Source organism: Coregonus lavaretus, assembly GCF_964263955.1.
Source record: "Coregonus lavaretus genome assembly, contig: HAP1_SCAFFOLD_579, whole genome shotgun sequence".
NCBI lineage: Eukaryota > Metazoa > Chordata > Actinopteri > Salmoniformes > Salmonidae > Coregonus > Coregonus lavaretus.
This window is the reverse complement of record NW_028161445.1, coordinates 286,937-300,000: the sequence shown is the minus strand read 5'-3', so window position 1 is coordinate 300,000 and position 13,064 is coordinate 286,937. Positions and strand designations below refer to the sequence as shown.

General features: G+C 41.7%; 1 protein-coding gene and 1 pseudogene across 2 annotated transcripts in view; one reads left to right on the top strand and one right to left on the bottom strand.

The window, feature by feature from the left end:
• Window positions 1-1,451, top strand: part of LOC311120673 (fibronectin type III domain-containing protein 3B-like) — a 22,837-nt pseudogene extending 21,386 nt beyond the window's left edge. Inside the window, exon 13 of the transcript in view lies at window positions 1,058-1,451. The product of the transcript in view is annotated as a fibronectin type III domain-containing protein 3B-like (transcript). The remainder of the gene's footprint in view (window positions 1-1,057) is intronic.
• Window positions 1,452-10,526: 9,075 nt separating this feature from the next.
• On the bottom strand, window positions 10,527-12,166 carry LOC311120682 (growth hormone secretagogue receptor type 1-like; the record flags this gene model as incomplete). Its single annotated transcript, XM_084195259.1, has 2 exons — window positions 10,527-10,840; window positions 11,317-12,166. 2 exons carry the CDS (start codon window positions 12,164-12,166, stop codon window positions 10,527-10,529), a joined length of 1,164 nt encoding a protein of 387 aa, XP_084051385.1.
• Between the last annotated feature and the right edge of the window lie 898 nt (window positions 12,167-13,064).

Genomic DNA, 13,064 nt, shown 5'->3' with positions numbered 1-13,064 from the left:
TTACCTTTGCTTTCTTGGGTACAGGGACAATGGTGGACATCTTGAAGCAAGTGTGGACAGCAGAATGGGATAGGAAGAGATTGAATATGTCCGTAAACACTCTCTGGGCGCCGATGACCTGGACGTTGATTAAGGCAGCCCCCCGAACCTCTCTGATTCAATGGGGTTGGGTTAAATGTGGAAGAAACATTTGGGTTGAATGCTTTCAGTTGTGCAACTGTCTAGGTATCCACTGTCCCTTCTATTCCATTTCCCCGTTCATGTACTGTGGTGGCAGCAGAGTTGGGTGAAGGTAGTGTTAATGACAATTAGAGCCCCGAGACCACTGACATTTAACAGTGTCTGCTGCCAATGGAACTTTATGGAAACTCAATATGGTTGTCAATATGCACACACACAATCACAATTGCCCTTTTGGAAGTCGAACAGATCTTCTGGTGAATGAGTACTGAAATGCACGTTAAAAAACACACACGCAGACACACACATATCTGATGTGTTAGTGAAGAGTGTTGTGGTAATAATAAATAATATGCCATTTAGCAGACGCTTTTATCCAAAGCGACTTACAGTCATGCGTGGTATACATTTTTGTGTATGGGTGGTCCCGGGGATCGAACCCACTACCTTGGCGTTACAAGCACCGTGCTCTACCAGCTGAGCTACAGAGGACCACAGTACTTATCTCCAGTGAGGTTTTGTTCTTATTGATTTAGTGAGCAGCTGGAGGCAGGAGACTTGTGTGTGTGTGTGTGTGGGTGTCCTAAGTGGTTCTTGAGGTAGTTAAATCCCTTCTGTACAGGGACAGTGTTGATAATGTTAACCAGAAAACAGCCTCTATAGCCACTTTGATGCACTGATTGGATTTCACTAATGTAGAATAGCAACAGGGGGAGAGACTATAATAACACACACTCTGAGCAGCAACCTGTTTGGTCTGAATCAATTTGTTGAGGTCACAAAGTAGTTTCTAAATCAACGTTATCTCTCTCTCTTTCTTTCTCTCTCTCTCTCTCTCTCTCTCTCTCTCTCTCTCTCTTTCTCTCTCTCTCTCCAGGTGTTTAAGGGAGAAGAGAGTGCCTTCCAAATCACCGGACTCCAAGGTAACACCGATTACCGTTTCCGTGTGTGTGCCTGCCGCCGTTGCCAGGATACCAACCAGGAACTCTGTGGCCCTCTAAGCCCCTCCTCCCTGTTCACCCTGCGTCGCCAGGAGCAACAGTGCCTGGGGGAGACAGGCGCCGTGGAGACGGTGAAAGGGGCGGGGATAATATCCAGCGATGAGCGCTTTGCGGCGGTCGTGGTGTGTGTGTTCGCCGGTGTCTCCATCCTCATGGCCTGTCTGCTACAACACTTCTTCATGAAGTGAGGGAATTAATCGGCAACAGGATGAAAAGAGAAAACAGAACCAGAGAGAAAGAAAATGAGCATCTACGAAAGAAAGGAAAGAAAACAAAACACTTAAGAATCAACTACAGGATAGAAAGAGAATAAAACAAGAGAGAAAGAAAGAAAAACATCTACGCAAAGAAAAAGACTTAAAACGAAACAGACTTGAGCTGTACTTCAGTCATTTTACCGCGACGTTGTAGTCCACGTATCGCTTCATGCTTTCCTCTTCTTTCCTCTCTCTCTTTCCCTCTCTCTCTCTCTCTGTTTCTCTTGTCGTTGTTTGTTTGGTCTCTCTATCTTATGTAATGGATGTATTTGGAGGGAAGCTGTTCGTAGCCAAAACAAACAAACTGATAACCAAGCATTAGCCAGCCAGGAGCCCAGCAAAGCTCCTCAACAACCTGCATGACATTATTTTGTATCTTTTTAAACCTACAGTATGTATTACAATTAGACAAAGTGTATTTTTCTTTATATTTCTTTACAGTCTATTCCTTACTTTACTGTGTCTGTGTCTTATTTGCGCTGTTCGCTGCAGTCTTTTGTAGTTTTTTACCATTCTGCCATTTTGGAATGTAGTTCTAAAGCTATAGCCATGTATCCATCAATAACTGTTACCTTATCTATTATAGGTCAAATCATGCAATCTTTACGCACAGACACATACACAAACACACAGACACACAGAAACACATACACACACATGCACACATGCAGATGCACAGAGAGACAGAAACACACACACACTCAGATGCCTTCTCTTCTGCATTCTTTATTCAGCTACCAAAGCGATGCCATTGTTAAAAAATGCTGCTATCCTGTTTCGTTATATCTAAGAAAGAATGGAACTAGTTACCTAATATATACAATCTATATCAAATATATCTATGATAGATCTACCTATCTATATCTGTAGGGGGCGATGCTATGATGTAATATAAGAAGTGTAGAGGTCTGGAGGACAGAGCGAAAGAGAGGGAGGGATCCAGGTAGATGTTGCCTTTTAACCACAGATCTAGGACCAGCTTTCTCTCCCCTGAAGCTAACGTAAACCATTATGAGTGGGAAATGCAAAGCTGACTTTAGATCAGTTTAGGGCAAGGGTGTAAAACTAGGCTCCTGGAGGGCCACACACCTGGCCATATCTAGCCAATCAGCAACACCAGTTGATCAATTTAGTTTCAGGTTGATAAAAACATGACACTTTGACCTGTGAGAACTGGACCTGACACCCCTGGTCTAGGGCTAACCTGGTATATTCCAATGGGAGTGGTTTAGTGAAATATAATATGTATTCTAGGTGCTTATCTGCAGATCTGAGGTCAGTTCAGTAGTCAGTCCCCGCGGTCGAATGTAGAGGTTACTGAAGTAACCTTTTACCCACTCCCCAAGTCAACCCTCATACTTCTTCATACTCTTTATTTGTTCTCTGCCCCTCTCTCTCTCTTTCTATCCCTCCACCATTCTCAGTACGTCTCCCTTCCCTCCCTCTCTCCCTCCCGCATTCCTAACCTCCCTCCCTCTCTCCCCCCCTCTCTCCATCTCTCTAGTTAATGCTGTAATCATCCCACTCTCTCTCTAAGCTGTGCTTCGCTCCTACTCGTCAGTTAGCAGAGCCTTTAACTGCTCCAACACCTTTGCCAAAGTCAATGGGAAAGTTACGCTAGAATTTCTCTCTATTGGTTCTATACGTTTATTTATATACAATATAATATTTGCATACAGTACTTTACAAGACAATTACAGTGCAATCTTTTCAGTTATTTATTGTTTAAAAAATAAAAATTAAGAGACAAATGTAAGTGTAGTTATAAATGTACTAATTTGTTTTTTCTCTCGTAGCATGTTATATTGTTATTATTATAATTTTTCAGTTTTTGTTTTTATTGGATGTTATTTTAGATGTTTGATTTAAGGCCAGCATTTCATACTCTCAGTAGCCCTTTACATATCTCTGTTTATTCTCTTACAGTTGTTGGGAAAACCTGTAGTTGTTTCATTATTCTGTATGTCAGTATCAGTGCCGGTTTTACATGTTAACCAAATGTCTACCCTTGTCATCTCCTCTCTCACACACAGAACTGTCTCTTATCCATAACCACATGATCATCACATCATAACACCAATAATAATAGCTTTATAATTGTTTTGGATGTCATGGTTTGACGGTTATGACCAGCCTGTGTGGTTTTCTGTATGCATTAAGAGATGTAGCAAACCGTTAGCCAGGTTATATTGGTAAAGATTTTAGACAGCTGGAGCAAACACACAAAGTTTCTTCAGAAACGTTACCTTTTCTGATATTAATGTTATGTCGGTGTCTGTATTAGGATTTAAGCAGAGGCATGGCGTACCATACAACTCTGGGTGGGCACTGATGGTTAAATAAGGTACACTCTTAGAAAAAAGGGTTTTTTGGCTGTCCCCATAGGATAACCCTTTTGGGTTCCAGGTAGAACCCTTTTGGGTTCCAGGTAGAACCCTTTTGGGTTCCATGTAGAACCCTTTTGGGTTCCATGCAGAACCCTCCAATGGGGACAGTCAAATAACCCTTTAATGCTCTAGGTAGCACCTTTTTTTCTGAGAGTGTATGAAGGTACACTGATGGTTAAATAAGGTATGAAGGTACTCTTTACAGTTACTGTAACCAGTGCTTGAAGAGGAAGGCAGAAGGTGGCGGTACTCACTTTAATTGTACCGTTTCAGCCGGTATTCTGTAAGAGTTGCCATTATTCAGACAATATGACAAGACTTGGAAGACTGGGGTTAGCTCCCCAGGGCTAATGCCCTAGGCTTTAGTTCCAGGGGCTAACACAGTCTTGGGACGATGTACAGTGCCGCCTCAGTGTGAAATTGCGTGGTGTCTAGGGGAGTCAGAACAATAGTTGGCTTAATTTGGCGTTTATACTGCCTAATGTTATAGATTAAGACGTATTTGATATCATATCTGTTTGGTCTATTTCTGCCAAAGTCGAGGCTTGTGTCATGCCATTTTACTTTGTGTGTGTGTGTGACACGTGCACACACACACGTTACTTTCAATGTTATCTACGTACTAAAGGGTTCCTTGACGTTCCCTCTGTGACGACACAGAATTATTACTGTTATATTATTATTCTCTCAAAAAGGAAAGACATAACTTGATCTGTGATTTACGCTTTTTTCATATCTTTATTCTTTTTATTTTTATTTTTATGTTTATTTTTTTTGTAAAGCTAAATGTATTAAATGTGCCATTGTTAAATATATTGCCCCTTTACTGAGTTTTAACACGTTGATTTCACACTGAAAAGGTAAAAAGACTAAAACAATCAAATCACGATTTCAGTCAGACCGATGAGGATGATTATGATGATGAATACTTTTCCAAGCTTGTCGTCGTATAAAGAGCCTTAGTGATTTGTATCCAGTATTTTGCTTAGAATTGATAGTCAGTGCAGAGTTATTATACGTATAGAGATATAGTATTGATGCTAAAATGAGGCAAGTACAACTAACAGAGATTATATGAAGCACTTTTAAAGCGGTAGACCGTTAGCCCACAGGATCCCTATCTATCCTGTGAGAACCATGATGCTTTTGATCAGACAGCTTCTTGTTCTTTGATTCCAGACACACACCTGCCCACCGGGCACTCTGTTACATTGGCATTACTATGTTATCTGGCGTTTTGACTACGCCATTGTTGTGACTGAGTGGTTTGGCATGGTTGGGTCATTTGGTGTTGCTATGTCATACAGCGTTACTATGTCATCTGGTGTGACTTTGTCATGTTGTGTCCGTCATTCCTGTTGACCTGTGTCAGTTAGAAAGAAGTCTGTTGATATGTCCTTTACTCCCTAATGTTGTGTTAAATCTCCCCCAAGCCTTTTACAGCCAAATCATTCCTGATGTTGTGTTAAATCTCCCCCAAGCCTTTTACAGCAAAATCATTCCTGATGTTGTGTTAAATCTCCCCCAAGCCTCATACAGACAAGTCATTCCTGATGCCTAGGGACAGGAGTTTTCCCTGTCCATGTGAATTGACCAGGATGGTTAGGACACATGGTCACGAAATACTCCTGTCCCAACTCCCTACTAATGCCTAATGTTATAGGCTACGGTTAGGATAATGTTAGGCCTGTGATATCACCAAGAAAATGTCCAATGTTGACCCAATGTTCCCTAAAGGTTTTTGGCTAATATTCTCTCAAGCTTTTGGCTGGTGTTTTTCCGGGGCTTGGCCCAGTGGCTACTTGTCTGTGTGAGCAGGGTACACCCTGTAAGATTTGTATTAAGGCAAATCTTTAGACCCTTCTGGTCCTGCTCATCAAGTTGGTCCTGAACTAAACAGATACTTCTGCCCAGCAACCCAAAATCTGTGCCTTCTGATTGGTTACTTTTTTTTGTCAGATTTTTTTTTTTTACAAATTGTAACGGAAAATACGTATTTTGAATATGAGAGATTGGAGATTGAATGGGTAACAGTCCCAGATTAAGGTATGAAAACTCGTATGTATTAAACCTTTTTTTTTGTCTGAAACAAAAACAAAACAACAACATATTTGTACCTCACACTTATCAAAACAAACATTCCAATGTTGTCATGGGCTACGATTTGAAAGAAAAAATAAAATCATACATTTCTACTACTTTGTATTGTAAATGTTAGACTATTTCATATGCATTATATTAAATAAACTGCCATATCAATTTTAATGTATAGATTTTGCAAATACTACCCTCTGTATGTAAGACCTAACTGTATCGGTAGCCTGTGTTATATAATATATTTATGCCCAATAAATGTTTAAATTTTTCTGACCTTGACTGAAATCTCTCGTTTTGTGTGTCATTGTTTGATTTCCTATTCAAACATTGGTTATGTGATATGCTTTGTGGTGGTAGGTAGTCTATATATAAAGGTTAGAGAGGCGGACTAGGTTTGCTGGTTCAAATCCCGGGCAATTAAAAAGTGAATTAGCAACCGCAGGGCTGCTGGTCAGATCCCAAGTGCCATTTCTTGCAGTTGTTCCCTTTGCAAGGCAGCAGAATTGCTCCAGAGGCCCAGCACTGGGACTGACCTTGTGCCTCTCAATGTATGTGTGTGTGTGTGTGTGTGTGTGTGTGTGTGTGTGTGTGTTGTGGGTGCGTGCTTGCGTGCGTGTGTGCATGGAGGAAAGTGTCTGATGATGAGATAGTCAGGCAGTCAGACTCAACAGGGGACTGGTATTTATCACCGTGGTTACAACACTGTCTGAATAAGGAATAAGAGAAGAACATTATTGTCCATTGTTCACAGGAAACCACAAATGTGTCCATTCCCCATCAGGGACACACACTGAGAGGTTGGCACACCTGGTCAGCCACAGTACGTCACACCTGGAGTAGTTTAGCTCAAAGGCACATTTGAATTCATATCACGTATCGTCGATGTGAGATAATATCTGACTGAGAGCTAGAGGAAATGTACCCGAGATTTGGTTTATCTGTAGATAGACGTATCAGATATACACTCTTTATAGGAAACAACAAACAATGTGCTATCTCCAACATCATTTCTCTCCTAATAAAAAAGGTTGTATGCTGGATCATAATAAATTAACCAATAAAGAGTTGACTAGACAGGAATCCATATGGAATAGTGTCCTTTGGCTCTGGTCACTGTAGTGCACTATATAGGGAATAAGGTATCATTTGAGGTGCAGCCAGACATAAATCACGTCTATAATCCAGCCGACGCTGTGAAAAAATGCAACCTTCACATTCAGTTTTAGGGTGAATCTCCTATTTAATGGCCACTATAACCCTGGCTGAACTGTGTGTGTGTGTGTGTGTGTGTGTGTATGTGTGTGTGTGTGTGTGTGTGTGTGTGTGTGTGTCTCTGGAGAAGAGAGCAATGGAGAGGAGAGATACACAAAAGCACATGCAGCCACTTCGACAATCACTGATTTGTGCAGGAACATTGCCATCGATCCTCTCTCACTCTCTTTGTCTTGCTATCTCTCTTTACATTTCTCTTCTCTCTCAACCTTCCTCTCTCACGTTCTCGCTCTCTCTGTCTCTCCCTCTCTCGCTCCCCTCCGTGTCTCAGTGTGTGTTTGTTTGAGTGTGTGGGAGTGTGTGTGTGTGTGCATGCGCCTTTGGCCAGCAATAGCTTGTGATTTACTCCCGAGCGGCCTCGATAGCATCTCACTGGATAACAGGAGGGATTAAATCACAGAAAAAACATTTATCCCTCCCGTCTCTGAGACACACTGCATCTCACAAGGGATGCGGAGTAACTCATTCACTCTTTCTATATCTATAATTTCTGAATCAATCTTTTCTCAAGTGCTCTCACACTTCCAAGTTCCCATCTCTCTGACTCATCCTTACCTCATTCATTAATTTCTCCACTCCTCATATTCTATGTACCACCATAAATGTCTTTCTCACTTTCCTTCTTCCTCTTTCCATCCCGCGGTTCTCTCTCAGACCTCTTTCTTTCCCTCTCTCCTCCTGTCCTCACTGTCTTATAGGACTTTTTGATCAGGCAACTCAGATAGCCTCAGATGTGACAGAAGAGTCCTTTGAACAAAGCTTGAAGATGGGGCCCCGTGTAGCTCAGTTGGTAGAGCATGGTGCTTGAAACGCCAGGGTTGTGGGTTCGATTCCCACGAGGGGCCAGTATGAAGAAGAAAAAAAATTATGCACTCACTAACTGTAAGTTGCTCTGGATAAGAGCATCTACTAAATGACTAAAATGTAAAAAAGGTTGTCACTTGTTGGCACAATGTCAAAATTGGTCATAGTCTTAATAATTCACGAAAACAATAATTAACTTTTCGTTCTTAAATGAAGGTTAGGGTTAGGCATAAGGTTAGTAGTGTGGTAAAGGTTAGAGTTATGGTTAAAATCCGATTTTAAGAAGAGTAATTGTAGAACTACGCAGGGTGTAGCCATAATTATGACTTTGTGGCTGAGGTAACTAGTGACAACCCTTGAGGCTGCCTGACTTAAAGGGATTGAGACGAGAGGAAAGCAGAGGAGGTGAAAAAAGAGAGGAGAAGATAGGCGAGAGGTGAGAGGACGAAATATGTGTGTTTGTAGGCTACCTGTGTGTGTACTTCTCAGTCATGACAGAATTAAAAAGCTTATGTCTGAAATAAAAACAATGACACGTCAACAATGTTGAATAATTTTTATCTCCTGGAATGAGTTCAGACCAAGTTGGCAACCTGATGATATGGATCAATATGAAAATACATACAGTGTTTTCTTCCATTATAGTTTGTACAGGCATAGTACAGATTATTATAGTGGTACAGACATGGATACATCGTTTTTTTTGTTTTTGTCATTTAGCAGACGCTCTTATCCAGAGCGACTTCCAGTTAGTGCATACATTTTAATTTTTTTTCATACTGGCCCCCCGTGGGAATCTAACCCACAATCCTGGTGTTGCAAGTGCCATGCTCTACCAACTGAGCTACAGGGGGCATATATATATATATAATATAATATGCCATTTAGCAGACGCTTTTATCCAAAGCGACTTACAGTCATGTGTGCATACATTTTTACATATGGATGGTCCCAGGGATCAAACCCACTACCCTGGCGTTACAAGCGCCATGCTCTACCAATTGAGCTACAGAGGACCACATATATATAAAAGTTCTTACATAGGAAGGGTTAGCTAAAATGCTGAGTAATTGCAAAGTACCTAAAAAGTAGTAAGTACTTGAAAAGTTGCTAGTTAGCTAAAGTTGGCCTTGATGAGATTTGAACTCTCAACCTTTGGGTTACTAGACATCCGCATTATACACCTACGCATCCACCCATTTCGTTTTTGTCTTAAGTAACCATCTGTCCGTCCTAGATTTACTTTTACAAGTATATAGTATAGTTAAGCGTCACATTCATTTGGGCTGAAGCACCATGTCTTTAGTTACATTTCCACATTTGAAGTCTTTTTCCAGAAGATGTTTGTAGTTCATATTTGCAGATTGATTCTGTAGTCCTTACTTGTAGTCTTTATGTCCATTTCCAGCCTGGTCTCATAGACGAGACATAACATTGTAAAAGTAAATCTAGGACACTCAAATTAGTATAATATGTTTCATTTGGTTACATAAGACAGATGGTTACTTAAGAAAAAAAATGAAATGGTGGATGGGTAGGTGTATAATGCAGATGTCTAGTAACCCAAAGGTTGAGAGTTCAAGGCCAACTTTAGCATTTTAGCAGCTTTTCAACTACTTACTACTTTTTAGGTACTTTGCAATTACTTAGCATTTTAGCTAACCCTTCCTATGTAAGAACTTATAGGATAAGCCAAGACTAAAACCAATCAGATTGAACAGTTACTAAGCTGCTGTTTAAAGAGTAAGGCCGGCGGTATAATTAGCCTACTGCACATGCTATCATAGCAAAACACTGTTACCTATAGCTACACACACAGACACACACACCAACACACACAGTCACTTACCATAAACACACACACACACACACCTCCTCCAACACACCCAGTCACTCAACATACACAAACACACACACAGCACTTCTGTCCCTCTCTCTCAGGGTACAGAGAAGTGCATCATGGTCTACAGTGCTTTACTTTGTCATCCAGAATACAGTTCACATATTAAGGCAAGCGTAATAACTGTTTTGGTTTGTGTGTGCGTGTTACATGTGTGATTTGTAGAAAATGCATATGTGTCCGTTTCAAAAGCTGTTTAATAGTTTTTGTTGCTAATGGTGTGCTTCATTTTGGGTGACAGAAATGGCTTATAAATATTTTATAAAACATCTTCTCAAACGCCTTTGTCTGTCTTTGCCGGGCGGGTTGTGACATCAAAGCAACAGTCTTGTTCAGAGTCCTTGAGGCTAATATAATTCATATGTTCAACGCAAGTCCTGGGCCGACAGACCAAATTTCAATCAATAATCAACGTCCATGGACTTTATGCGTAAACTGGTGCTCACTTGGATAAGGACCAATTAATCCTTGATGGTCCATAATGGAGCCTGTTTGAGTTGGATCAACCAGGGAAAGCAGTGGTCACTGATGAGAAACACACAATAAGAGCTTGATAACAACATCTACATATCAAAATCAGATAGGTATAGTATATCTAGTGCCCATTCATCCTCCAAATTGGCTACAGTCACAGGCTAACAGTGGACTCTGTCCAGGCAGGTGAACTCTCTCCTTTGACAGTGCTTGCCGTTCTCCCTCTGGGTGGTTGAGTCTCCTGTAGACCAAACAGTTGGGCAGCAGCTGACCGGTACTTCCTAGACATTGTGTTATAGAGGACAGGGTTGATGGCAGCCGAGAGATAGAAGAGGACTGTGGAAACAAGGGAGCAGTACTGGGTGAAGAGAGACCAGAGAGGAGAGGAGCCCTCGGAGGAATGGGACATAAGGTAACGATGCAAGTGGAAAGGCAGCCAGCACAGGACGAAGGCAAAGACCACTACAGCTGGAGAGAGAGAGGGAGAGGGGAGACAGATAATAAATGTTCTTAACATTGGATTTCTCCTTTTAGGCTAATAATAATAGAGGGGGAATAAATCAAATTAATTCCAACCATAAAACGTTAAATGCAAACATCAGTAATCAGGTTTTTTTCAGAGAGAGAAATAGGAGAGAGGGGTATGAGGGGGAAATTATAGTTAAGCCTAATTAAATAACCTTGGTAAAGCTTTACACGACTGGCTGTTATCATGGTTATTAGGTTACTGTGCTGACTGTAAAACTTATACAAAGCCTATATCTACATTATCGGCATTATCCTTATCTTATTACAGTGTTTGATTGATTTAATGCGTATCAGAACCAAGATAGTTTTTCAATCTGCAATCTGAGCCTTTAAAAACATATTATAGACATCCATACCTCAATCATGCCGTGCTTAAAACATAGTTTTGAATATGAGCAACATGTATTGTACCCTACCTAACATCTTGACGGTCTGTCTGTTGCTCTTGTCCCTGTGTGCCACGTTGGCTCCAATATTGTTCTCTCTCCGTCTCTTCCACAACCTCCGTCCAATCAAACTGTACACCACAGTCAAACAAAACACCGGCAGGAAGAAAAACACAGAGCTAACCAACGCCATGGCGGCAAGAAGCCCAGACTCAACCGCGTACTGGGTGGGTTTACACTCGCGAGTGTCTATCTCTGTCTCTCCTTCTGCCCCACCAGCAGTCACAGAGTTTCCCACCGCTGGGCGAGTCTCGTGCTCCACTCCCACCAGAACGAAGACAGGTCCCGCGCTCAGCAGTGACACCAGCCAGAGAAATAGGATGAGCGCGCGGACGCGTCGCTTGGTGACCAGGCGTTTGGCGCGAAGTGGGAAGCAGATGGCCAGGTACCTCTCCACTGACAGAGCGGTTATATTCAAAATTGTTGAATAAGTACAGCACTCACTAACGAACTGAAACAGTTTACAGAATGTATCTCCAAATCTCCATGGCCTGTACTTCCATAACCGATACACATCAGGGGGCATACAGAGGAATATCAACAAGTCTGAGACAGCCATGCTACATAAGTAGAGGTTAGTGGTTGTTCTCATGTCTCTGTACTTAGACACGACCAGTATAGTCATTACATTCCCGGTCACTCCCGCCAGGAACAGGAGAGCACAGGTGATGGTGATTCCCATTAGAACGGGGATGGGGAAGAGGTTTTCGGGGGGCACAGGACCCCGGTAGCTCCCGTTAAAGTAGTAGTTCCAGTAGTTCTCCTCCCAGCTGCAGTTAATGGGAGAGAGGCAGTCAGTTCGGTTGGGCCAGGAGCGCATGCTGCCAGCGGGTCATTCACGCGGCTGGAGGTTCTCCTTGGGGCGGCTGGCGCGCTGCTCTTGTCTCCCCATGTCCTCTGTTGCTCTGAGTGTGTGTGTGTGTGTGTGTGTGTGTGTGTGTGCGCGCATGTGATGCGTAAAGGATGTTATGGTTTTACCAATAGCAGTTAAGCTCAGAGTCCTCTATTTTAGAACAGTCTTGCACTGGAGCAATAAAACACACCTTCCCATCTTGTCTTCCATTTACACGATTATTTGACTTGTAAGAAATAAAGTATAGCCGTTGAATGTTATTAAATCACAAAATATCACAAGCTACAATAAATGTCTGAAGAAAGAAAATAATACTCGAGCATCCTTTGAGCGCATCGTACAAAAGTATTAAACAAATATGAATAGGATCAGATATTCCTTTTCCTCAGGTATTGATAGGCCTATAAATTGGTCTAAATCACATAGATATCTTTTTTTAATCGGATAAATGATGAGAGAGAAAAAACGACCTTTTAAAACAACATCCTCCAAAAAGAGTCCCTCTCTTGCTCTGTCCCCTTCATGCGCTCTTATGCGTCAGATGAAAACACGGTAACCTAGACTGAAGGTGAGTCACAGAGTCAGGGTTTGGTGATGTGACACTGGAAAGCTCCTCCGACAAACTCAGCCAAGAGAAATGGGTAAACAACAAAAACATCAAAACAACATCAACTATGAGTCTGTGACAATGAATATTCTGAAGAGGTTTCAGAAACGCAGTCCACATTTCTCTCTCTCTCTCTCTCTCTCTCTCTCTCTCTTTCTCTCTCTCTCTCTCTCTCTCTCTCTCTGGAGCCTCCAGGTAAGATCAGTGGATCGATGTCCTCCTCTGTGATTTGATGAGAACTCTCTAAAGAGAAAAAAC